Consider the following 24,263-nt stretch of genomic DNA (forward strand, 5'->3'; position numbering starts at 1 on the left):
ATATTCTAGATTCTGGCCTTTTAAAGTCAGCAAAAATGCACAGTAACAAAAGCTACACATATACATGTACACACACATGCAGATAGACACACACTACATAGCATACACTTATACATGCAGATACACATACACACAACACACTACATAGCATACACTTATACACGCAGATACACACACTACATAGCATACACTTACACATGCAGATACATACACACTACATAGCATACACTTATACACGCAGATACACACACTTATACATGCAGATACACACACACACACACTTCATAGCATACACTTATACACGCAGATACACACTTATACACACACTACATAGCATACACTTATACATGCAGATACATACACACTACATAGCATACACTTATACACGCAGATACACACACACACACACACACTTCATAGCATACACTTATACACGCAGATACACACTTATACACACACTACATAGCATACACTTATACATGCAGATACACACACACACAAACACACGCACATACTACATAGCATACACTTACACATACAGATACACACACTACATAGCATACACTTACACATGCAGATACACACACACACACACACACACACCCACACACACACACTACATAGCATACACTTACACATGCAGATACACATACACACACACACACTACATAGCATACACTTACACATGCAGATACACACACACACACACACACACTACATGGCATACACTTACACATGCAGATACACACACACACACTACATAGGATACACTTACACATGCAGATACACACACACACACACACACACTATATAGCATACTCTTATACATGCGCTCACACACACACACACTACATAGCATACACTTATACATACAGATACACACGTGCGCACACACACTACGTAGCATACACTTATACACGCAGATACACACACATATACATGCAGATACACACAAATACTACATAGCATACAGGGAGTGCAGAATTATTAGGCAAATGAGTATTTTGACCACATCATCCTCTTTATGCATGTTGTCTTACTCCAAGCTGTATAGGCTCGAAAGCCTACTACCAATTAAGCATATTAGGTGATGTGCATCTCTGTAATGAGAAGGGGTGTGGTCTAATGACATCAACACCCTATATCAGGTGTGCATAATTATTAGGCAACTTCCTTTCCTTTGGCAAAATGGGTCAAAAGAAGGACTTGACAGGCTCAGAAAAGTCAAAAATAGTGAGATATCTTGCAGAGGGATGCAGCACTCTTAAAATTGCAAAGCTTCTGAAGCGTGATCATCGAACAATCAAGCGTTTCATTCAAAATAGTCAACAGGGTCACAAGAAGCGTGTGGAAAAACCAAGGCTCAAAATAACTGCCCATGAACTGAGAAAAGTCAAGCGTGCAGCTGCCAAGATGCCACTTGCCACCAGTTTGGCCATATTTCAGAGCTGCAACATCACTGGAGTGCCCAAAAGCACAAGGTGTGCAATACTCAGAGACATGGCCAAGGTAAGAAAGGCTGAAAGACGACCACCACTGAACAAGACACACAAGCTGAAACGTCAAGACTGGGCCAAGAAATATCTCAAGACTGATTTTTCTAAGGTTTTATGGATTGATGAAATGAGAGTGAGTCTTGATGGGCCAGATGGATGGGCCCGTGGCTGGATTGGTAAAGGGCAGAGAGCTCCAGTCCGACTCAGACGCCAGCAAGGTGGAGGTGGAGTACTGGTTTGGGCTGGTATCATCAAAGATGAGCTTGTGGGGCCTTTTCGGGTTGAGGATGGAGTCAAGCTCAACTCCCAGTCCTACTGCCAGTTTCTGGAAGACACCTTCTTCAAGCAGTGGTACAGGAAGAAGTCTGCATCCTTCAAGAAAAACATGATTTTCATGCAGGACAATGCTCCATCACACGCGTCCAAGTACTCCACAGCGTGGCTGGCAAGAAAGGGTATAAAAGAAGAAAATCTAATGACATGGCCTCCTTGTTCACCTGATCTGAACCCCATTGAGAACCTGTGGTCCATCATCAAATGTGAGATTTACAAGGAGGGAAAACAGTACACCTCTCTGAACAGTGTCTGGGAGGCTGTGGTTGCTGCTGCACGCAATGTTGATGGTGAACAGAACAAAACACTGACAGAATCCATGGATGGCAGGCTTTTGAGTGTCCTTGCAAAGAAAGGTGGCTATATTGGTCACTGATTTGTTTTTGTTTTGTTTTTGAATGTCAGAAATGTATATTTGTGAATGTTGAGATGTTATATTGGTTTCACTGGTAAAAATAAATAATTGAAATGGGTATATATTTGTTTTTTGTTAAGTTGCCTAATAATTATGCACAGTAATAGTCACCTGCACACACAGATATCCCCCTAAAATATCTATAACTAAAAACAAACTAAAAACTACTTCCAAAACTATTCAGCTTTGATATTAATGAGTTTTTTGGGTTCATTGAGAACATGGTTGTTGTTCAATAATAAAATTAATCCTCAAAAATACAACTTGCCTAATAATTCTGCACTCCCTGTACACTTATACATGCTGATACACACACTACATGGCATACACTTATACATGCAGATACACTACATAGCATACACTTATACACGCAGATACACACACACACTTATACATGCAGATACACACACTACATAGCATACACTTATACATGCAGATACACACACACGCACATACTACATAGCATACACTTACACATGTAGATATACACACACATATACTACATAGCATACACTTACACATGCAGATACACACACACACTACATAGCATACACTTACACATGCAGATACACACACACACACACACACACACACTTCATAGCATACAGTTACACATGCAAATACACACGCACACACACTACATAGCATACACCTATACACACGCACATACACTACATAGCATACACTTATACATGCAGGTACACACAAACACACACTACATAGCATACACTTATACATGCAGATACACACTACATAGCATACACCTATACACACGCACATACACTGCATAACATACACTTATACATGCAGGTACACACAAACACACACTACATAGCATACACTTATACATGCAGATATACACAAACACACACTACATAGCATACACTTATACATGCAGATACACACTACATAGCATACACTTAAACATGCAGATACACACGCACACACACTATATAGCATACTCTTATACACGCAGATACACACTACATAGCATACACTTATACATGCAGATACACACACACACACTACATAGCATACACTTATACATGCAGATACACACACACACACTACAAAGCATACACTTATACATACAGATACACACGCACACACTACATAGCATACACTTATACATGCAGATACACACACACACACTACAAAGCATACACTTATACATACAGATACACACACACACACTACATAGCATACACTTATACATGCAGATACACACACACACACACACACACACACTACAAAGCATACACTTATACATACAGATACACACACTACATAGCTTACACTTAGAATATTTTAGAATAGTGGCGGCGACGTTGGGGGTGGCAGATTAGGGGTTAATAAATGTAATGTAGGTGTCGGCGGTGTAGGGGGCGGCAGATTAGGGGTTAATAACATAATGTAGGTGGCGTTGGGCTCCGGGAGTGGCAGTTTAGGGGTTAATAAGTTTATTTCATTGCGGCGGGGTCCGTGAGCGGCGGTTTAGGGGTTAATAACTTTATTCGAGTTGTGGTGAGCTCCAGGAGCGGCGGTTTAGGGGTAAAACAGTATAGTATAGTGGCGGTGTTTAGTGACATTATACCAATAAAGCTGGGAAAAAGCCGAAGAGCAGCGAGATCGATGACTGTTAGTTAACAACAGTCCGCTGCTCATCGCCCCGTACTTGGTGCGCAGCTTTTTGGTAACTTTGGAGAGTGTATTCAGGTCCGCGGCAGCGATTTTAGGCGATCTTAGGCGAGCGTATTGGTGCCGTCGAATGCAAATAAGTTGACGGCTTGATAAATAGGCCCCATTGTCTACTTCTCGTATCCATATAGGGAAGTTGAGGATTGGCTTTTCTTCCTTAATCTGGGTATTAAGCATTTAGCACAATTAAGCATATATTGAAACATTTTTTCTGGTAAATACAGAAGATAGGGGGAGTATTATTAAGTAAAACTATAGAGGGTGTAAGTGTAATTGAAACGCCAAGAGTCGTGTTAATACAATTACTGATTTAATTCAAGAAGGTTTGTAGGAATGGGCAGGACCACCAGATGTGGGATAATGTGTCTGTACCTCCACAGTGTCTACAACACAAGGAGGAAGAGTTTGTGAAAATACTATGAAGACGGTGTGTGGTTAAGTACCACCTGGAAAGCAGTTTGTAATTCATTTCCGCTATAGCTAATGACATAGATGATTTTTTGGTCTCAATAAAAGAATGACTCCATTGAGTTTCTGTCAAAGTGATCTCTCTAATTCTTTTTCCCACTTCATTATATAGGAAGGCTTTTTGGTGGGAAAGGAACCTCTTCGTATCTTGTAAATTATAGAGATATGGGATCTAGTTATTGAGGGGGTTGTGCATAAAATTTCCAGGGGGGTGAGGGGTCTACTAAGATCGGGTTTAAAGGGGCTACTATAAATAACATGTCTTATTTGTAGATAAGGAAACCAGAGGTGAAATGGGGGACCTAGTAATAGGGAGAGCTCCCTTTGGGGACAGATTAGACCCTTGTTTAGTACTATATGTACTCGGATGTTTGTGAGAGCAGATCATTTTTTGACTATAATGGCCCTTTTTGATTTGCATATAACAATGAGGGAGATGGATTGGCAGCGTTTGCATAATTTTTAAGATTTTTTTGTAGGGCTGGGCGATATGGGCAAAAATGAAAATCGCGATTTTGGACCCAAAAAATCGCTATTGCGATTTTCTTATAAATGACTGTAACACCTTAATTTTTCAATAAAAAAATGATTTAACACTATAGAATCTTAATGTATCTCCGAACGGGTTTGGACTGCCTTTATTTAATGCATATACTCCCACAAAGTGGCACAGAGGATTAAAAAAATACCGGTATATCTTTCAAAAACGAAGCCTCTTCTTTAATAAAAAGTCTTGTTGAAGGGTTTAAAAACAGTTCAGAATGTGCACCATGGAAAATAGATCAGACAGTAGAGTAAAAGTGCATTTGTACTTCACTGTCTGAGCTATTTTCCGTGATGCACTTTCTGAACTGTTTGCGTCAATAAATACTTTCTTTAAAAGAAGAGGCTTTATTTTACCTGTGTAGGCAGCTGTGACTTGCTGCCATCAGAGCTGAGGCAAACCGGCAAATTCCTCCATAGCGCAGCTCCTGCATAGCTTCTACTCCCCTCACCCCCTCCTCCTCCTTTCCCTACAGAAGCCCATGCGCAATGAACAGTTACAGCCCTTCTGTACATCAAAGGGGCGGGGCTAAAAATCGCATACTCTGGTTTTTTAAATCATGGCGATTAATCGCGGTTTTAAATCGTTTATGTGATTAATCGTGCAGCCCTAATTCTTGGTAAAATTTTAATAGTTTGTATTTTACTCCACTAAGAAATAATTTTTAGATTTCCATGTTTAGCTATTTTTATATAGTATCCAATAAATTGTTTCCTCAGATATTTCAATTTAAAGGTAAACGAAGCCCAAACATTTTTCTTTCATGATTCAGAGAGAGCATACAATTGTAAACAACTTTCCAATTTACTTCTATTATCTGACTGGCTTTTGTTTTCTTGCTATTCTTTGTTAAAAGGCATACCTAGGTAGGCTCAAGAGCAGGGATCTAGCTGCTGATTGGTGGCTGCACATATATACCTCTTAACATTGGCTTATCGGTGTGTTGAGCTAGTTCCCAGTAGTGCATTGCTGCTCCTTCAATAAAGGATACCAAGAGAACAAAGCAAAATTGATAATAGAAGTAAATTAAAAATTGTATGCTGTATCTGAATCATGAAAGAAACAAAATGTGGGTTTCATGTAACTTTAAACTGTTGTACAGGTTGATTCTTTTTAATGCAAGTCAATGTAAATGATTCTTGTCTAGGTATGGCACTTTTATGTTCCGTTATGTTGATTTAACAATATAACAAAGGATCACTCCTTAAAAATAAGGAAATTGTGTGCCTAAAAAGTGATATTAGTGCAAATTTAAATTGTATTCCATCAAGCTTTTCTCCCTGGTAGGATTAATCAAAAATTGTGTTTGAAGTTATGGATGGGTAATGAAAGATAAATCATTCTCTAAATTTTAGCAAACATTAACTATCAGCATTTCTACTTTGCCTAGCTCCTTTGCTACCTTTTGGTTTCTGCATTTGATCAGTGAGATAGACTTTTGTGTGGCTATAAAGGAGGGTTTCTGAGTGATCTTTAAAGTATTAAGGAATAATTCATAAAATCAATGACATTAAAGTCATAGTAAGTTCACAATAACTGATTTATAATATATAATAGTGGATAATACAAAAACTATATACAGGTAGCCCTCAGTTTACGCCGGGGTTAGGTTCCAGAAGGAATGGTTGTAAATTGAAACCCAGTTTATAATGTAAGTCAATGGGAAGTGAGGGAGTTATGTTCCAGGCCCCTCTCAAAATTGGCATAAGTAACACCTAATACATTATTTTTAAAGCTGTGAAATGAAGACTTTAAATGCTAAACAGCATTATAAACCTAATAAAATAATCACACAACACAGAATATATAATTAAACTAAGTTAAATGAACAAAAACATTTGCTAAACAGCATTATAAACCTAATACAAGAATCACACAACACAGACTTCACTTGCATTTTTCTGCAAACAGTTCTTTCTATGCATTCCAATCTGGACTGATTTATAGACAGGACGATCTTGTTCCTTTGAAATCTGCTCGATAGCTCAGGTCTGGTTAAACTGATTAATTTCAGCTTGCTTGGCTTTGCTGCAACACAAGCGGACAGCTCCACCTACTGGCTATTTTAATAAATGCACTGCTTCTCAATGCTTTTCAATAGCCGTCACATGACTGGAAAAAAAGGTTGTTATTCTGAAACGGTGTAAATTGAACCGTTGTAAACCGAGGGCCACCTGTATAGCATAGCGGCATATTTTAAAATGAAGTGTAATCTTTAAAAACGTACATTTTTATCTAGTATCCTAATGGCCCCCGACCTACCCGGAAGTTCCATTTTTTCTATACTTTGAGAAGTTTGTGGAGTGCAGTTTGTGATATAAGATCCAGAGATTAGAATGCTAGATAGAAATGTATGTTTTAAACTATTACACGTGTTACTTATGCCACTATGCTCTATGAAATGTATGTACAATCCACTATTAAACCAGTTATTGTGAATTTACCACAACTTTTTTTTTTTTGGTTCATTCATTTCTGTTTTCCAACTTTATAATTTGATTTGCCATTTTGTTTTCTCGGATCTACCCCTTGCCTTGTCTGCTCCTCGTAGATGATTGGACAGATCAGGACAGAAAACGAGGTAGGGGTGTGCTTGTAGACAAGATGGCGCTTTATCACTTCTCTGCCTCGTGTGCTTTTTTGCCTTTATGCTTTTAATAATTTAGTTTCAGTGCAAGCACGCATTCCTCAGGCTTAGAGGGTAAAATTAATGTGTCTAGTTGCATCAATCTCTCTTTTTTAGAAAAGCCACAAGATAAACTAAATGTTGCTGAACAGTAATGTGTTATGCGTTGGATCTCCGGTACTTTTGCAGTAGTATATCACTGATTGGTAGCTGTTATCACTTTTTATGAAGTGCAAAAGAATTAAAAATTGAATTTTTAATATTAAAGGGACATACAAGTATACAAAGAAAGTTCTAGTTTGTTAGAGCATTTTATTACAACACCATTGCTCTTTGTTTAACCTATCGATTTGTACACTCACTTGGTTTCCCAATTTATTTGGATATCTGCAATTTTTTTTTATTAGCTCAGTGAAACAATGATGGGGCTACCACAACAACATAATTGTGATTCATATGCCCGTAGTTCCGCAGGTAATCTGTTTAGATAGGATGCAAAGGTCCCTTTTAGACCCTAAAGGATCCTAAAAGTAACTTATAAGACAAGTAATTGCTATGTAATTCATGCAGCGATCACCTAAAACCTATATGGGTGTCTCCTCATTTGAAAAAGAGTCTCTCCACTTTCCTATAAGGGTATTGCGTCTGTCCCATTGTGTCTTTAGTGAATAGGGGCTCCTTTTGAAGCACAGACTTAGCAGAAAGCTAAGTGATAATGTGTGAAAGATTGATAGCTTTTGCCTAAAATACTTATACAGTATATAACATTTATATGCACTCCTGTGTAGTCTAGTTTTCACTTGAATGCCCCATTAAATGACATACTTACAGGAACATTAAACATGTTGACATTTTAATAAAAAAAATACATAAGTATATGTCGTAAAAAAAACTGCAATATACAATATATCATTATTTGTTTTCTCCAGTTTTCCTGTAATTTTTTTTTTTTATAATTTTTATTGAGGTTGAAAAGATAAGGGCAGTACAACATTGCCACATACGTGGCCAGCATGATACCACTGGTAACAATCAGCGAGGCTATTGTAATACAAAACATTGCAAATTATCCAAGATATAGTACTGCACTAACAGCAAAGTGTCATTAAGTCAACCTCGATTTTCCGGACTGTGAGCAAACAAATAGCAACTTCCTTGGAACAAATAAGGTATAGAGTATAATTTTAAAATATAACAGGTGCATATAATATGATGAGATATATAGTATGACATCAAACTCCTTAATGATGGCTGGAATCCATAATGAAACATTAAAACTAGTACCTCAATAGGAGCAACCTAAAGCTATGGTAAGATTGAATATTTAGTTAGTAGATAATAGTGATCAGTCCTGCTGATCTAGATGGGCATATAGATTTATTACTATGGTATGTAGGAGTGAGAATTTAGGAAGTAGTCAAAAACAGTAATTAGGGTGCGGTATGGACAAGATAAACCGCCTATTGAGTCCCTCCAAAGCAGAGGGCACATTATTGTGTGTGTGTGTGGGGGGGGGGGGGGGGGGGAAGCGGTATTTTAAGTGTTTAAGCAAAACATGTCAAAGAGCTGCATATCACTAAAAAGGGTAGGATAAGCCACTGTATCCTGATTTATAATAAACAGGTTATATAAGAGCAGATCATTATAGTCACCTCAGTATGGGCCGAGGTTATGCCCTGCTCAATAGTACCCGAGAGTCTAGAATGTTTCATAGAACAAGAGTTATGCCGCTCTAGTATAAAATATAAGAGCGAAAGGTTGAACATTAGTGTGCAGGTTCAGGTCGGCCTGCAGTAGAAAACAGGTCATCCTGGAATAATTAAAATCTATATAAGATAGGTATAAGTAAGTAGTAAGGTTACAGCACTTCTGTATAGAAGTTCAAATATAATTGATAACAGTTAAATCTCATGTATGTGTCATGGTTGTACAGTAATTGTAAGTATTGTATTGGAAACATATCAAGAACTTCAACAAAGAACAAAAAATAAAAACATCACTTAAATACATTAAATGACATCACGGTGTAAAACTATGTCTGAAACTGTGCTATGGAGCTATATATTTATAAAATATAAGTATCCCGCTGCCCCGGCCGCTGGCAGCGAGGTGTCGTGACTAGAAGTCATATCTAAACTCCAAGTATATGTAATAAGTATAATAAACTGCAGTCATGTAAGTATTATAAGATGAAATGCTTAAATTCTATCCATATAACAATGGGTGCAAATAACCAATGAGGGGCCTGTAAATGTAAGGTAATGACCATACATGAGCGAAAATTTGCATATAGCTCAGGACTGAAGTTTAGTAGGATTGTACCTTAAAATAATAATCATATATGTAGGAGTGGCATAGCTAAAAGAATGTGCTCTCATCACAATAATTACAGACACTCCACATTAAACAAAGACACCAGCAGCAACATGGCTCAAATCACCCTAGGTTAACTCATGCAGCAAAAACACAAGAAACACACCAACTGTCCCCTAGAGCTGCCTGTGTCACATAGGATCAGGAACAAATTATTTATATACCGGCTCACAGACTGCCCTATGCTGACGTTAACAATTTAGCCGCTAACTGGAGTAATCAAGTCCATATCAATACAGAGCACAACTTATATATGAATAGCTATTAAGCTTCTATATAGATGCTTTCAGGAAGTGGCAAGAAACATATGAACAACTCAAGTGAGTGGCATAACTTATAGGATCTCAACCCTTAAGTCTGAATCAGTAAGCAAACAAACCCCATCAGTAATTTTTATGCAAGATCTTCACTCACCACCCTTCAGATACATAAAGCAGTTAGTGCGTATAATTTGAAACTTTTTTACCGGTATACTATTGATCAAATAAACAAAGTCAAAAGAAAAAAACAAGTCCAGAACAGTTCGTTTGATGTTTTGCTATAAACTTTTCTATAACTACCAAGAAAGTTCTAGCCAATATCAAAGTGATGGGCTGATAGAGTCACTGATAGAGAGTCCGGTCCTTTCCCCAGACTATCCAATGCCACTCCTGATGCCAGCCTGACCAAAGAGTCAGGCTGGCATCAGTAGCAATGCATCAGATACCGGGATGACAAGTGGCCAAACTCGCTTAAGCCCTGCATTACAAAACACCCGCTATCAGGGGAAACTGCATGAGCAAGGCCTAATAATTCTGGATAATTCTCGCTTCTGTGAGGCTGTTTAGAGCGGTGGCTGGGGCCAGATTGCTGGGCGGATGGCAGTGAAGACATCGGGGCAGAAGAGAGAGCATGTAATTTTTTTGCCTTTGTAGCGCGATATGCGCTGTATAACTCTAGGGTCCTGCGACTGTTGCCATATATCTTGGGAGAAGTCACCTGTAGTTTACCCTCCGCTTGTCTGTGCCGCAGAGCTAATTCAAGCGCTGTATGTGCGGACGCACCAACTGGAGGAGTAGCCTCTGAGGATGTTGTGTGCCCAGCCGTGGGGGTCTTGTCTTCGGCAGCATTCTGGAACAGGCGATCCGCTGCATGCCCACACTCCGCCACTAAACTCTTGTAATGAGGGGGTAGAGGACGCCGGGGCCCCGAAGCGTCATACCCTGCGGGGGTAGCCATGTAGTTGGGTGAGTGAGCTGCATGATCCGCAGGGATGCCATCCATCCGCTTGGGTGCCAGAATGGTTAGTTGTTCAAATACACCACAGCACCCGTCAAGAAAGGTGTATATATCCCTCATTTGTTCCGCAGTGTGCATGGTTGAGGTAAGTGGAGGGCGCCTGGCTTAGGGATAATGTTGGGCCCAAGATGGACGATTTCAAAGCCGCCGCGATATATGTACCAAAATCGCAGAATTCAGTCAATTTAGTGAAGCTCTTAGTAGAATTTGGTACACAAGTCGCTTATGTTGGTCAGTCTTATAGGAGGACCACATTTTTTAAACTAGAACAGTCCTTAAGATTGCGTTTTATACATGTTGTAGCCGGAGCAGCTGAAATGTGCGACTGTGCTGTTTCCTAGTTGGCTCCGCCCCCCGTTTTCCTGTAATTTAAAGGGAGAGTAAATATTTTTTTTTCATACTTTAATAAAGTTTCCTTTTAAGTATTTGAATAATCCACAGGATATATTGAATTGTTGTTTTAATAATATAAAGTATATTTTTTTAGCTCTGCTGGGCTTCCCTGGTAATCCCTCAAACCTGGAGCTTAGCTTTCCTAGTCACCACCCAAAACCTGGAGCTGGGCTTTCCTAGTCACCACCTAAAACCTGGAGCTGGGCTTTCCTAGTCACACCCAAAACCTGGAGCTGGGCTCCCCTAGTCACCCCCCCCCCCCAAACTTACACCTTTCATTCTTTTAAATTACTGTGGGGCGGTACAGATTTCAGTGAGGCATCAGTCTGCACAAATTCACTTGTAATAGTGCGTACTCCCTCTCACATGTACTTATGTGCTACAATAATTTAATCCCTTGACTAAAATGACTAATCATAATTTAAATAGTTTTAAACGTAAGTATATTCAAAGTGAAAAACGGTTATATTTTGTTTTATGTAAAAGGAAAAAAATTTAAATTTAAAGGGGTACATTTTAATTTTATTTATTAACCATTGCTAGGCAGCAGTTTCATAATTTTTGCTCATGGTGGGAACGGTAAAACACTGCTGTCAACAATGAAAACAGTGAATCAAGATATTATATGCATTGAGATCCACTGTTAACATTGCTCTGCCGGTGTTCTGACAGATTAGCCAATTTCTCAGATTAGTCAATCACGTCACTGCAAATTCCTTCACTACGCATGCGCTCCACCGCGCCACTGCGTTCTCCAGTGCATCACCACATTCCAATTGCCGCAAATCTGTCAGATCAGCCAAGTCTGACCAAAAATTTATTTACTGAGCAAATCTCAACAACGGAACTGCTTGCTAACCGACATATATATATATATATATATATATATATATATATATATATATATATATATATATATATATATATATATATATAATGCACTGTAATTCCCCCATCTAAACTATTTTTCTTCTGTTATGTGTGATCAGTCCACGGGTCATCATTACTTCTGGGATATAACTCCTCCCCAACAGGAAATGCAAGAGGATTCACCCAGCAGAGCTGCATATAGCTCCTCCCCTCTACGTCAGACCCAGTCATTCTCTTGCACCCAACGACTAGATAGGATGTGTGAGAGGACTATGGTGATTATACTTAGTTTTTATGACTTCAATCAAAAGTTTGTTATTTTAAAATAGCACCGGAGCGTGTTATTACTTCTCTGGCAGAGTTTGAGGAAGAATCTGACAGAGATTTTTACTATGATTTTAACCGGAGTCGTTAAGATCATATTGCTGTTCTCGACCATCTGAGGGAGGTAAAGGCTTCAGATCAGGGGACAGCGGGCAGATGAATCTGCATTGAGGTATGTGGCAGTTTTTATTTTCTGAATGGAATTGATGAGAAAAGCCTGCCATACCGTTAAAATGACATGTATGTATACACTTCAGTATTCTGGGGATGGTATTTCACCGGAACTACTCTGTTAAAGGTCATTAATCCTTTTAATAACTATTCTCATGTTAAACGTTTTTGCTGGAATGTAGAATCGTTTAATTTTGCTGAGGTACTGTGTGAATAAATATTTGGGCATTATTTTCCACTTGGCAGTTTTGTTGCTTTAATTGTGACAGTTTCGTTTCTCTTCACTGCTGTGTGGGAGAGGGAGGGGCCGTTTTTGGCGCTCTTTGCTACGCATCAAAAAATTCCAGTCAGTTACTTTTATATTTCCTGCATGATCCGGTTCATCTCTGACAGATCTCAGGGGTCTTCAAACTTCTTTGAAGGGAGGTAAATTCTCTCAGCAGAGCTGTGAGAATCCTTATAGTGACTGTGAATAAAAACGTTGTTTTATTTTCTTATGTACAAATTTAATTAGTGTTGTTTTTACTAATGGGAACAAACCTTTGCTAAAAGATTGTGTTGTTTTAAAGTTTGATGCTATAACAGTTTTTCAGTTCATTATTTCAACTGTCATTTAATCGTTAGTACCTCTTTGAGGCACAGTGCGTTTTTTTGCTAAAAAAGATTATAACCAAGTTGTAAGTTTTTTTGCTAGTGTGTTAAACATGTCTGACTCAGAGGAAGATATCTGTGTCATTTGTTCCAATGCCAAGGTGGAGCCCAATAGAAATTTATGTACTAACTGTATTGATGCTACTTTAAATAAAAGTCAATCTGTACAATGTGAACAAATTTCACCAAACTGCGAGGGGAGAGTTATGCCGACTAACTCGCCTCACGCGGCAGTACCTGCATCTCCCGCCCGGGAGGTGCGTGATATTTTGGCGCCTAGTACATCTGGGCGGCCATTACAGATAACATTACAAGATATGGCTACTGTTATGACTGAAGTTTTGTCTAAATTACCAGAACTAAGAGGCAAGCGTGATCACTCTGGGGTGAGAACAGAGTGCGCTGACAATGCTAGGGCCATGTCTGATACTGCGTCACAGCTCGCAGAGCATGAGGACGGAGAGCTTCATTCTGTGGGTGACGGTTCTGATCCAAACAGATTGGACTCAGATATTTCAAATTTTAAATTTAAATTGGAGAACCTCCGTGTACTGCTAGGGGAGGTCTTAGCAGCTCTCAACGATTGTAACACCGTTGCAATACCAGAGAAACTGTGTAGGTTGGATAAATACTTTGCGGTACCGGCGAGTACTGACGTTTTTCCTATACCTAAGAGACTAACTGAAATTGTTACTAAGGAGTGGGATAGACCCGGTGTGCCGTTCTCACCCCCTCCAATATTTAGAAAGATGTTTCCAATAGACGCCACCACTAGGGACTTATGGCAAACGGTCCCCAAGGTGGAGGGAGCAGTTTCTACTTTAGCTAAGCGTACCACTATCCCGGTGGAGGATAGCTGTGCTTTCTCAGATCCAATGGATAAAAAATTAGAGGGTTACCTTAAGAAAATGTTTGTTCAACAAGGTTTTATATTACAACCCCTTGCATGTATCGCGCCGATTACGGCTGCGGCAGCATTTTGGATTGAGTCGCTTGAAGAGAACCTTAGTTCCTCTTCGCTAGACGACATTACGGACAGACTTAGAGTCCTTAAACTAGCTAATTCTTTCATTTCGGAGGCCGTAGTACATTTAACCAAACTTACGGCTAAGAACTCAGGATTCGCCATACAGGCACGCAGGGCGCTGTGGCTAAAATCCTGGTCAGCTGATGTTACTTCTAAGTCCAAATTACTTAATATACCTTTCAAGGGGCAGTCCTTATTCGGGCCCGGTTTGAAAGAAATTATCGCTGACATTACGGGAGGTAAGGGCCACGCCCTACCTCAGGACAAGGCCAAAGTTAAGGCTAGACAGTCTAATTTTCGTCCCTTTCGGAATTTCAAAACAGGAGCAGCATCAACCTCCACTGCACCAAAACAGGAAGGAGCTGTTGCTCGTTACAGGCAAGGCTGGAAGCCTAACCAGTCCTGGAACAAGAGCAAGCAGGCCAGGAAACCTGCTGCTGCCCCAAAGACAGCATGAACCGAGAACCCCCGATCCGGGACCGGATCTAGTGGGGGGCAGACTCTCTCTCTTCGCCCAGGCCTGGGCAAGAGATGTTCAGGATCCCTGGGCACTAGAGATCATATCTCAGGGATACCTTCTAGACTTCAAATTATCTCCCCCAAGAGGGAGATTTCATCTGTCAAGGTTGTCAACAAACCAGATAAAGAAAGAAGCGTTTCTACGCTGCGTACAAGATCTGTTAACAATGGGAGTGATCCATCCGGTTCCGCGGTCGGAACTAGGACAAGGGTTCTACTCAAACCTGTTCGTGGTTCCCAAAAAAGAGGGAACTTTCAGGCCAATCTTAGATTTAAAGATTCTAAACAAATTCCTAAGAGTTCCATCGTTCAAAATGGAAACTATTCGGACAATCCTACCCATGATCCAAGAGGGTCAGTACATGACCACAGTGGATTTAAAGGATGCTTACCTTCACATACCGATCCACAAGGATCATCACCGGTATCTAAGGTTTGCCTTCTTAGACAGGCACTACCAGTTTGTAGCTCTCCCATTCGGATTGGCTACGGCTCCAAGAATCTTCACAAAGGTTCTGGGTGCCCTTCTGGCGGTACTAAGGCCGCGAGGGATTTCGGTAGCTCCATACCTAGACGACATTCTAATTCAAGCTTCAAGCTTTCAAACTGCCAAGTCTCATACAGAGTTAGTTCTGGCATTTCTAAGGTCGCATGGATGGAAAGTGAACGAAAAGAAGAGTTCTCTTTTTCCTCTCACAAGAGTTCCATTCTTGGGGACTCTTATAGATTCTGTAGAAATGAAGATTTACCTGACAGAGGACAGGTTAACAAAGCTTCAAGATGCATGCCGTGCCCTTCATTCCATTCAACACCCGTCAGTAGCTCAATGTATGGAGGTGATCGGCTTAATGGTAGCGGCAATGGACATAGTACCTTTTGCACGCCTACACCTCAGACCGCTGCAATTGTGCATGCTAGGTCAGTGGAATGGGGATTACTCAGATTTGTCCCCTACTCTGAATCTGAATCAAGAGACCAGAAATTCTCTTCTATGGTGGCTTCATCGGCCACACCTGTCCAGGGGGATGCCATTCAGCAGGCCAGACTGGACAATTGTAACAACAGACGCCAGCCTACTAGGTTGGGGCGCTGTCTGGAATTCTCTGAAGGCTCAGGGACTATGGAATCAGGAGGAGAGTCTCCTTCCAATAAACATTCTGGAATTGAGAGCAGTTCTCAATGCCCTTCTGGCTTGGCCCCAATTAACAACTCGGGGGTTCATCAGGTTTCAGTCGGACAACATCACGACTGTAGCTTACATCAACCATCAGGGAGGGACAAGAAGCTCCCTAGCAATGGTGGAAGTATCAAAGATAATTCGCTGGGCAGAGTCACACTCTTGCCACCTGTCAGCAATTCACATCCCGGGAGTGGAGAACTGGGAGGCGGATTTCTTGAGCCGCCAGACTTTTCATCCGGGGGAGTGGGAACTTCATCCGGAGGTCTTTGCCCAAATACTTCGACGTTGGGGCAAACCAGAGATAGATCTCATGGCGTCTCGCCAGAACGCCAAACTTCCTCGCTACGGGTCCAGATCCAGGGATCCGGGAGCGGTTCTGATAGATGCTTTGACAGCACCTTGGAAATTCGGGATGGCTTATGTGTTTCCACCCTTCCCGCTGCTTCCTCGATTGATTGCCAAAATCAAACAGGAAAGAGCATCAGTGATTCTAATAGCGCCTGCATGGCCACGCAGGACTTGGTATGCAGATCTAGTGGACATGTCATCCTGTCCGCCTTGGTCTCTACCTCTAAGACAGGACCTTCTGATACAGGGTCCATTCAAACATCAAAATCTAACTTCTCTGAAGCTGACTGCTTGGAAATTGAACGCTTGATTTTATCAAAACGTGGTTTTTCTGAGTCAGTTATTGATACCCTGATACAGGCTAGGAAGCCTGTTACCAGAAAAATTTACCATAAAATATGGCGTAAATACCTATACTGGTGCGAATCCAAACGTTACTCCTGGAGTAAGGTTAGGATCCCTAGGATATTGTCTTTTCTACAAGAAGGGTTAGAAAAGGGTTTATCAGCTAGTTCATTAAAGGGACAGATTTCAGCTCTGTCCATCTTATTACACAGGCGTCTGTCAGAAAATCCAGATGTCCAGGCTTTTTGTCAGGCTTTAGCTAGGATCAAGCCTGTGTTTAAAGCTGTTGCTCCGCCATGGAGTTTAAACTTAGTTCTTAACGTTTTACAGGGTGTTCCGTTTGAACCCCTTCATTCCATTGATATAAAATTGTTATCTTGGAAAGTTCTGTTTTTAATGGCTATTTCCTCGGCTCGAAGAGTCTCTGAGTTATCAGCCTTACATTGTGATTCTCCTTATCTGATTTTTCACTCAGACAAGGTTGTTCTGCGTACTAAACCTGGGTTCTTACCTAAGGTAGTCACTAACAGGAATATCAATCAAGAAATTGTTGTTCCATCCTTGTGTCCAAATCCTTCTTCAAAGAAGGAACGTCTTCTACACAATCTAGATGTAGTTCGTGCCCTCAAGTTCTACTTGCAGGCAACTAAAGATTTTCGCCAAACTTCTTCCCTGTTTGTCGTTTATTCTGGACAGAGGAGAGGTCAAAAAGCTTCCGCTACCTCTCTCTCTTTTTGGCTTCGTAGCATAATACGCTTAGCCTATGAGACTGCTGGACAGCAGCCTCCTGAAAGAATTACAGCTCACTCCACTAGAGCTGTGGCTTCCACTTGGGCTTTTAAGAATGAGGCCTCTGTTGAACAGATTTGCAAGGCTGCAACTTGGTCTTCGCTTCATACTTTTTCCAAATTTTACAAATTTGACACTTTTGCTTCTTCGGAGGCTATTTTTGGGAGAAAGGTTCTTCAGGCAGTGGTTCCTTCTGTATAATGAGCCTGCCTATCCCTCCCGTCATCCGTGTACTTTTGCTTTGGTATTGGTATCCCAGAAGTAATGATGACCCGTGGACTGATCACACATAACAGAAGAAAACATAATTTATGCTTACCTGATAAATTCCTTTCTTCTGTTGTGTGATCAGTCCACGGCCCGCCCTGTTTTAAGGCAGGTAAATATCTTTTAAATTATACTCCAGTCACCACTTCACCCTTGGTTACTCCTTTCTCGTTGATTCTTGGTCGAATGACTGGGTCTGACGTAGAGGGGAGGAGCTATATGCAGCTCTGCTGGGTGAATCCTCTTGCATTTCCTGTTGGGGAGGAGTTATATCCCAGAAGTAATGATGACCCGTGGACTGATCACACAACAGAAGAAAGGAATTTATCAGGTAAGCATAAATTATGTTTTTTTCCTCTGGCATCCACCCCAAGTGAACCTTAGGGAATGAGGTATATAAAGGGGTGCTTCGCCCCACCTTGACCCCCCCCCCCCCCGGCTGAGGCAAAAAAGATAGTAAAATTGGGGGAATTACAGTGCATCGTATATATATGTTTGATGCAGCGACTCGATGAAGCGCATGCGCACTGAGGGAATTTGCCATCAGACAGCTGATTTAACGTCATTGGAAGTGACATAGTTGGCTAATCTGAGGAGTTGGCTGATCTGCAGAACACCGGTGTTCTGTCAGAACAAACTACCCGTCAGAACAAGCTACCCCAGCACTGTATATGCGTTATTTCACATCACCGCATTCCAAATCTGTAACACAAACATGTTTGGAATGCGGTGACCTCAGACAGCGCATGTGGAGTTGTAGGGTATCTTTTTCTGATGGTGTAGCAGCAATTCCTTAAGCTATGCCTCTGTGACTGTTTGTTTACCAGCATGCACAGTCACAGAGGTAGCTTTGTTTAACATATATATTTTCCTTCTTAATATAAGGAGAGTCCACGGCATCATTCCTTACTGTTGGGAAATACTGAACCTGGCCACTAGGAGGAGGCAAATACACCCCATCCAAAGGCTTAAATACCTCTCCCACTTCCCCCATCCCCCAGTCATTCTTTGCCTTTTGTCACAGGAAAATGGCAGAGAAGTGTCAGAAGATTCTGAGTAGTTCCTTAGGAAGGGTATCTGCCCTTCAATATGGGACTGGAGTTTTAAGTAGTCTTGTCAGCCTCTCAGTGAGAGCATTGACGAAAGTTAGAGTCTGAAGATGCAGGGAGAGTCTTTCTGCGAACCCATCCAGACTGACTGCTAACAGCTCCTAAGCAATCAGTGTGGACGAGTTTCACTGCCTGCTTGTTTTCTCACTCAAGTCCATGTCAGGAGCGATGCTACAAGACTGTCACACTTGAGAGGCTGTGTTTCTGTTCCACAGCATGGATTCTGGTAAGATTGTTTAAAATGTTTACATATGTTGAAAACGCTAGAAGACAGGGTCACAGTGTGGTTCCTTCTATCTTAATTGAATCATGGGATAATATCTCCTGAGGGGGTTATTAAACAGTGGGGATTAATCAAATGTGATGCTTTGATTTTATGCTGCTTTATTTGTGAGATTTATTGGGCTCATAGACTATTTGTTATGTGGCTGGAATGCACAGGTTTTTACTTTCACTTTGAACGCTGCACAGCTTGTAGCTTGGCACGCTTTTTCTCATAGCAGGGGCGGTCCTGCCTTGCGCATCATGTGACCGGGAGTGGTCTCGCTTTCATTTCCTCTTTCCTTACCATGCTGGCTGTCGGAGAAGACGCTTGTTCTCTGTATTGTCTGGGTCTAGGAGGTGGTAAGTGCCCCAGGGAGTATAGAGGTGCTGTTTTTTTAAATAAAAAAGGATTGTTTTATTTTCTGTGTCCTACTGTCATTAACCTAAGCTATGGAGGATTCTGAAATACTAGAGGGTACTCCCTCTATTCCAAATGGTAATTCCTGTCTATATTGTGAGGAGGCCTTGGTATGCCCACATGCCTTGAACACGTTATTAGGTCTAAGAAGGTTAACCCCTTTAGTACCACTGAGCCATCCACCTCTGAGGAATCGCAGTCCTGTGAGGTGCATACCCATCAGTCATCTCCTTCTACACACAAAGCTTCCCGTAGCACGCCTTATCCTCCATCTGGAGGGAGCCTTTTACCATTAGATTTTATTGCGCAGTTAAAAACAGCGGTGTCTGAGGCCCTCAGTGCTTTACCTGGCCCCACTAAACGCAAGCGAAAGGTTAAACATAGCTCTCCAGCCCAGGGGTCATCATGTGATTTATTGGATTTATCTGTTCTGACTCTGAGTTATCCGAGGATGAGTCACGCTCTGAGGCTTCAGAGGGTGAACTTTTTGGGTCGGTCTGCCTCTAAGCCTCCTGCTGCTGAGGAATCACTTACGTTTTCTTCTAAAAGAGGTTCTGTCTACATTAGAGGTTCCAGAGGCCAAGCTGCCTGATGAACCTTTGATTCCTAAATTAGACAGAGTGTACGAGGACAGGGTAGTGCCATTAACTTTTCCTGTACCTGTAAAGATGGCGAACATTATTAAAAACGAATGGGACAGAATTGGATCTTCCTTTTCCCCTTTGTCCTCCTTTAAGAAATTATTCCCGGTCCCAGACTCTCAATTGGAATTGTGGGGTTCTGTCCCTAAGGTGGATGGCGCTATCTCCACGCTTGCCAAATGTACTGCTATCCGGCTTGAGGATAGCTTGTCGTTCAGAGAGCCGATGGATAAGATGATAGAAACTTTTCTAAGAAAGATGTTCCAACATACGGGATACTTACTGGTGTGACTCCTTTCAGGAAATAATTAAAGCATTGAGAATTGCTAATTCTTTTATCTGTGATGCAAATATGCAGATTATTTGCCTAAATGCTAAGGTGTCTGGGTTTTCAGTTCAGGCCCGTCGGGCGCTCTGGCTGAAGTCCTGGTCTGCAGACATGACTTCTATGTCCAGACTTCTCTCCCTCCCTTTTAAGGAAAAGATTTTATTTGGTCCCGGTCTGAACTCCATTATCTCCACGGTTACAGGGGGCAAGGGTGCCTTCCTACTGCAGGATAAAAAGAACAAGTCTAGGGGACAAAGTTCTCATTTTAGTTCCTTTCGTTCTGATAAATCCCAACGACAACAGCCCTACGCTAAGCCAGAGCAAACCAAGAGTACTTGGAAGCCGGCTCAGTCCTGGAATAAATCCAAGCAGCGCAAGAAGCCCGCCGAGACTAAATCGGCATGAAGGGTCAGCCCCCAATCTGGCGCTGGATCGTGTAGCGGGCAGACTTTTGCTCTTTTCAGACGCTTGATTCAGGGACATACAGGATCCATGGGTCCTGGAGGTCATAGCTCAGGGATACAAGATAGGTTTCAAGTCTCATCCACCCAAGGGCAGATTTCTCCTCTGAAGTCTGTCTTCCAGACCAGAAAAGAGGGAAGTCTTTCTGGGGTGCGTGCAGATTCTGTCCTCATTAGGGGTTATTGTCCCGGTACCTATAGCAGAAAGAGGTTTGGGAAACTATTCATAACTTTTTGTGGTCCCATTGAAGAAGGGAGCTTTTCGCCTGATTCTGGACCTAAAGTGTTTTAACAAATTTCTAAACGTCCCCTCGTTCAAGATGGAGACGATAAGGTCCATCCTTCCCTTAGTTCAGGAAGGACAGTTCATGACCACTATAGATCTGAAGGGTGCTTACCTTCACGTTCCAATCTACAGGGATCACTTCCAGTTCCTAAGGTTTGCTTTCCTGGACCAGCACTTCCGTTTGGTCTAGCTACTGCTCCAAGAATTTTTACAAAGGTTCTAGGGGCTCTTCTAGCCTTTGCCAGAACCCGGGGTATAGCAGTAGCTCCCTACTTGGACGATATTCTGGTACAAGCACCATCTTTTCGTCTGGCAGAGGATCATTCGGGAATCTCTTCGATCTCATGGATGAAAGATAAACATAGAAAAGAATTCTCTTATTCCAAGCACCAGGGTAGAATTCCTGGGTACTATAATAGACTCCATATCCATGAGGATATTTCTAACAGACCAGAGATGTTGCAAGCTTGCTTCTGATGTGTTGCCCTCTGGACCTCCTTAAGGCCCTCTGTGGCTCAGTGCATGGAGGTAATTGGTCATTCCCTTTGCTAGGTTCCGTTTCAGACCGCTGCAACTGTGCATGCTGAGACAGTGGAACAGCGACCATTCGGATCTGTCTCAACAGATCTCTCTAGACAACCGGTCTAGAGAATCGCTCTCTTGGTGGTTCTGTCCAGATCATCTGTCCCAAGGGACATCCTTCTTAAGACTATCCTGGGAGATTGTGACTACGGATGCCAGTTTTTAAGGATGGTGAGCTGTTTGGGGTGCCAAGAAGCCACAGGGCCTGTGGTCTCAGGAGGAACTCTCCCTCCCGATCAAGATTCTGGTACTTCGAGCAATCTTCAATGCTCTGAAGGCTTGGCCCCTTCTGGGTTTGTCCCGGTTTATCAGATTCCAATCAGACAGTATAACCTCGGTGGCTTACATCAACCATCAGGGGGGAACGAGAAGCTCCCTAGCAATGAGGGAGGTATCTTGAATTATGGAGTGGGCAGAGGCACACAGCAGTTCGCTGTCGGCGATCCACATTCCGGGTGTGGACAACTGGGAAGCAGATTTTCTCAGCAGACAATCCTATCATCCAGGGGAATGGTCTCTCCATTCAGAGATGTATGCGGATATATGCAACAAGTGGGGGACGTCAGAGATAGATCTCATGGCATCTCGTCTCAATACCAATCTACCCAGATATGGGTCGAGGTCCAGGGATCCTCAGGCAGAGCTAATAGATGCATTAGCAGTGCCTTGGAGGTTCAGTCTAATTTACCTTTTTGCCGCAGTTGCCACTTCTTCCTCGTGTAATGGCCCGCATCAAGCAGGAGCAGGCATCAGTGATACTGATTGCTCCATCGTGGCCGCGAAGGATGTGGTTTGCGGATCTGCTGAGGATTTCATCTTCTCCTCTGTGGAATCACTAGTAAAATTGTTGAGCTATTTACGTGCTAACAAAATTAATTGTACCATTAAGCAGTAGCCAGACCCGATATTGGAAGTTTGCTAAATGTGCAGCATAAGAATGACGTCTAATAAGAGCGTCCCACAGCAAAACCGCTGAATGCAGTGTAGCTATTTAAATAATTATAACGTTCAACAAGGTAGGCTCAACTAGATGAGTCTCAACAGTGTACAATTAAAAAGCGTCTCTACACAACTTCTGACGCGTTTCGCCCGTTCAGGCTTTCTCACAGGCAGAGGGCCGCCCGTTAGAAGGAAATTTAAGTGTCACAGAGACCGGAAGTTCCGCCTCTTCTGGTAAATTATTGGATGAGATAGTAGTCAATAATTTCGTACATAGATTGAAATTTTAAAGGTAATATATACCATATAGATAACGTAACGTTATGAATCGTCCTATATTTACAGTAAATATAGTATATGCGCCTAACTGTGTTGATTATTACTTTGTTAAAAGCAAAAAGATACGGACTCACGTCAGATTATACTATATATGAAGAACTTACAGTTATAGGGGCATAATGAATTATGCTGTTTATGTGTATAATACAACATAAACAAAGGGAGAAGAGCAGACATAAGTAAAAGGGAAAATTTGAGAGATGAGCAATGGCACCACTTTGAGGGAACACTATATTTAAATGTATGGAATAAAATCTATAATTGTGTATAGGTGCTGAGTATCAGAGAGAAACATATACAAGAACATTTCCAGCAAGAGAGCTGGACAGGATACTAACCCGGAAAAGCACTCTACCCTCATACGTATGGGCTTAGTGTATATAGGTTTTAAAATATATTAACTTTATAAGTTTTATTTAAAAAAGGGTTACACACAATAAAAACAGTTGTAGTGAAAAGGGTGGATAGTTACAAATTCTTATCCTGAATTGATATCATGGATAGTAACTCCCACCTAAAGAGGATTTGTGGTAAATCTTAATGGTATGTTTGTAATCTGCTGTGGGTTAACATCCCTACAAAATGGTGCCAAACCTATTAGGGGCCACTATTCAGTCGAAATGTGTACTAATATATTGTATACCTCACGGAGTATTATATGAATACTAAAATAAATTGTACCCATATGTACTCTATGATAGAGTATTGCAACAGTAGTAGTATGGCTAGGTATTGATACCTTGTAAGTTACGTGTAGTTTACACTTATATATATATACTGT

At 41.4% G+C, this 24,263-nt stretch overlaps 1 protein-coding gene across 2 annotated transcripts in view; it reads left to right on the forward strand.

The window, feature by feature from the left end:
* OSCP1 (organic solute carrier partner 1) overlaps positions 1 to 24,263 on the forward strand; it is a 269,469-nt gene that overhangs the window by 16,612 nt on the left and 228,594 nt on the right. Inside the window, exon 2 of one of the 2 annotated variants that reach the window (XM_053707128.1) lies at positions 7,506 to 7,535. The exons of the other annotated variant lie outside the window; for it this stretch is intronic. Within the exon in view, the coding sequence (XP_053563103.1) occupies positions 7,506 to 7,535 (30 nt within the window). The remainder of the gene's footprint in view (positions 1 to 7,505; positions 7,536 to 24,263) is intronic. 2 annotated transcript variants of the gene reach the window in all.

The sequence above is a fragment of the Bombina bombina genome, chromosome 3, assembly GCF_027579735.1.
Source record: "Bombina bombina isolate aBomBom1 chromosome 3, aBomBom1.pri, whole genome shotgun sequence".
NCBI lineage: Eukaryota > Metazoa > Chordata > Amphibia > Anura > Bombinatoridae > Bombina > Bombina bombina.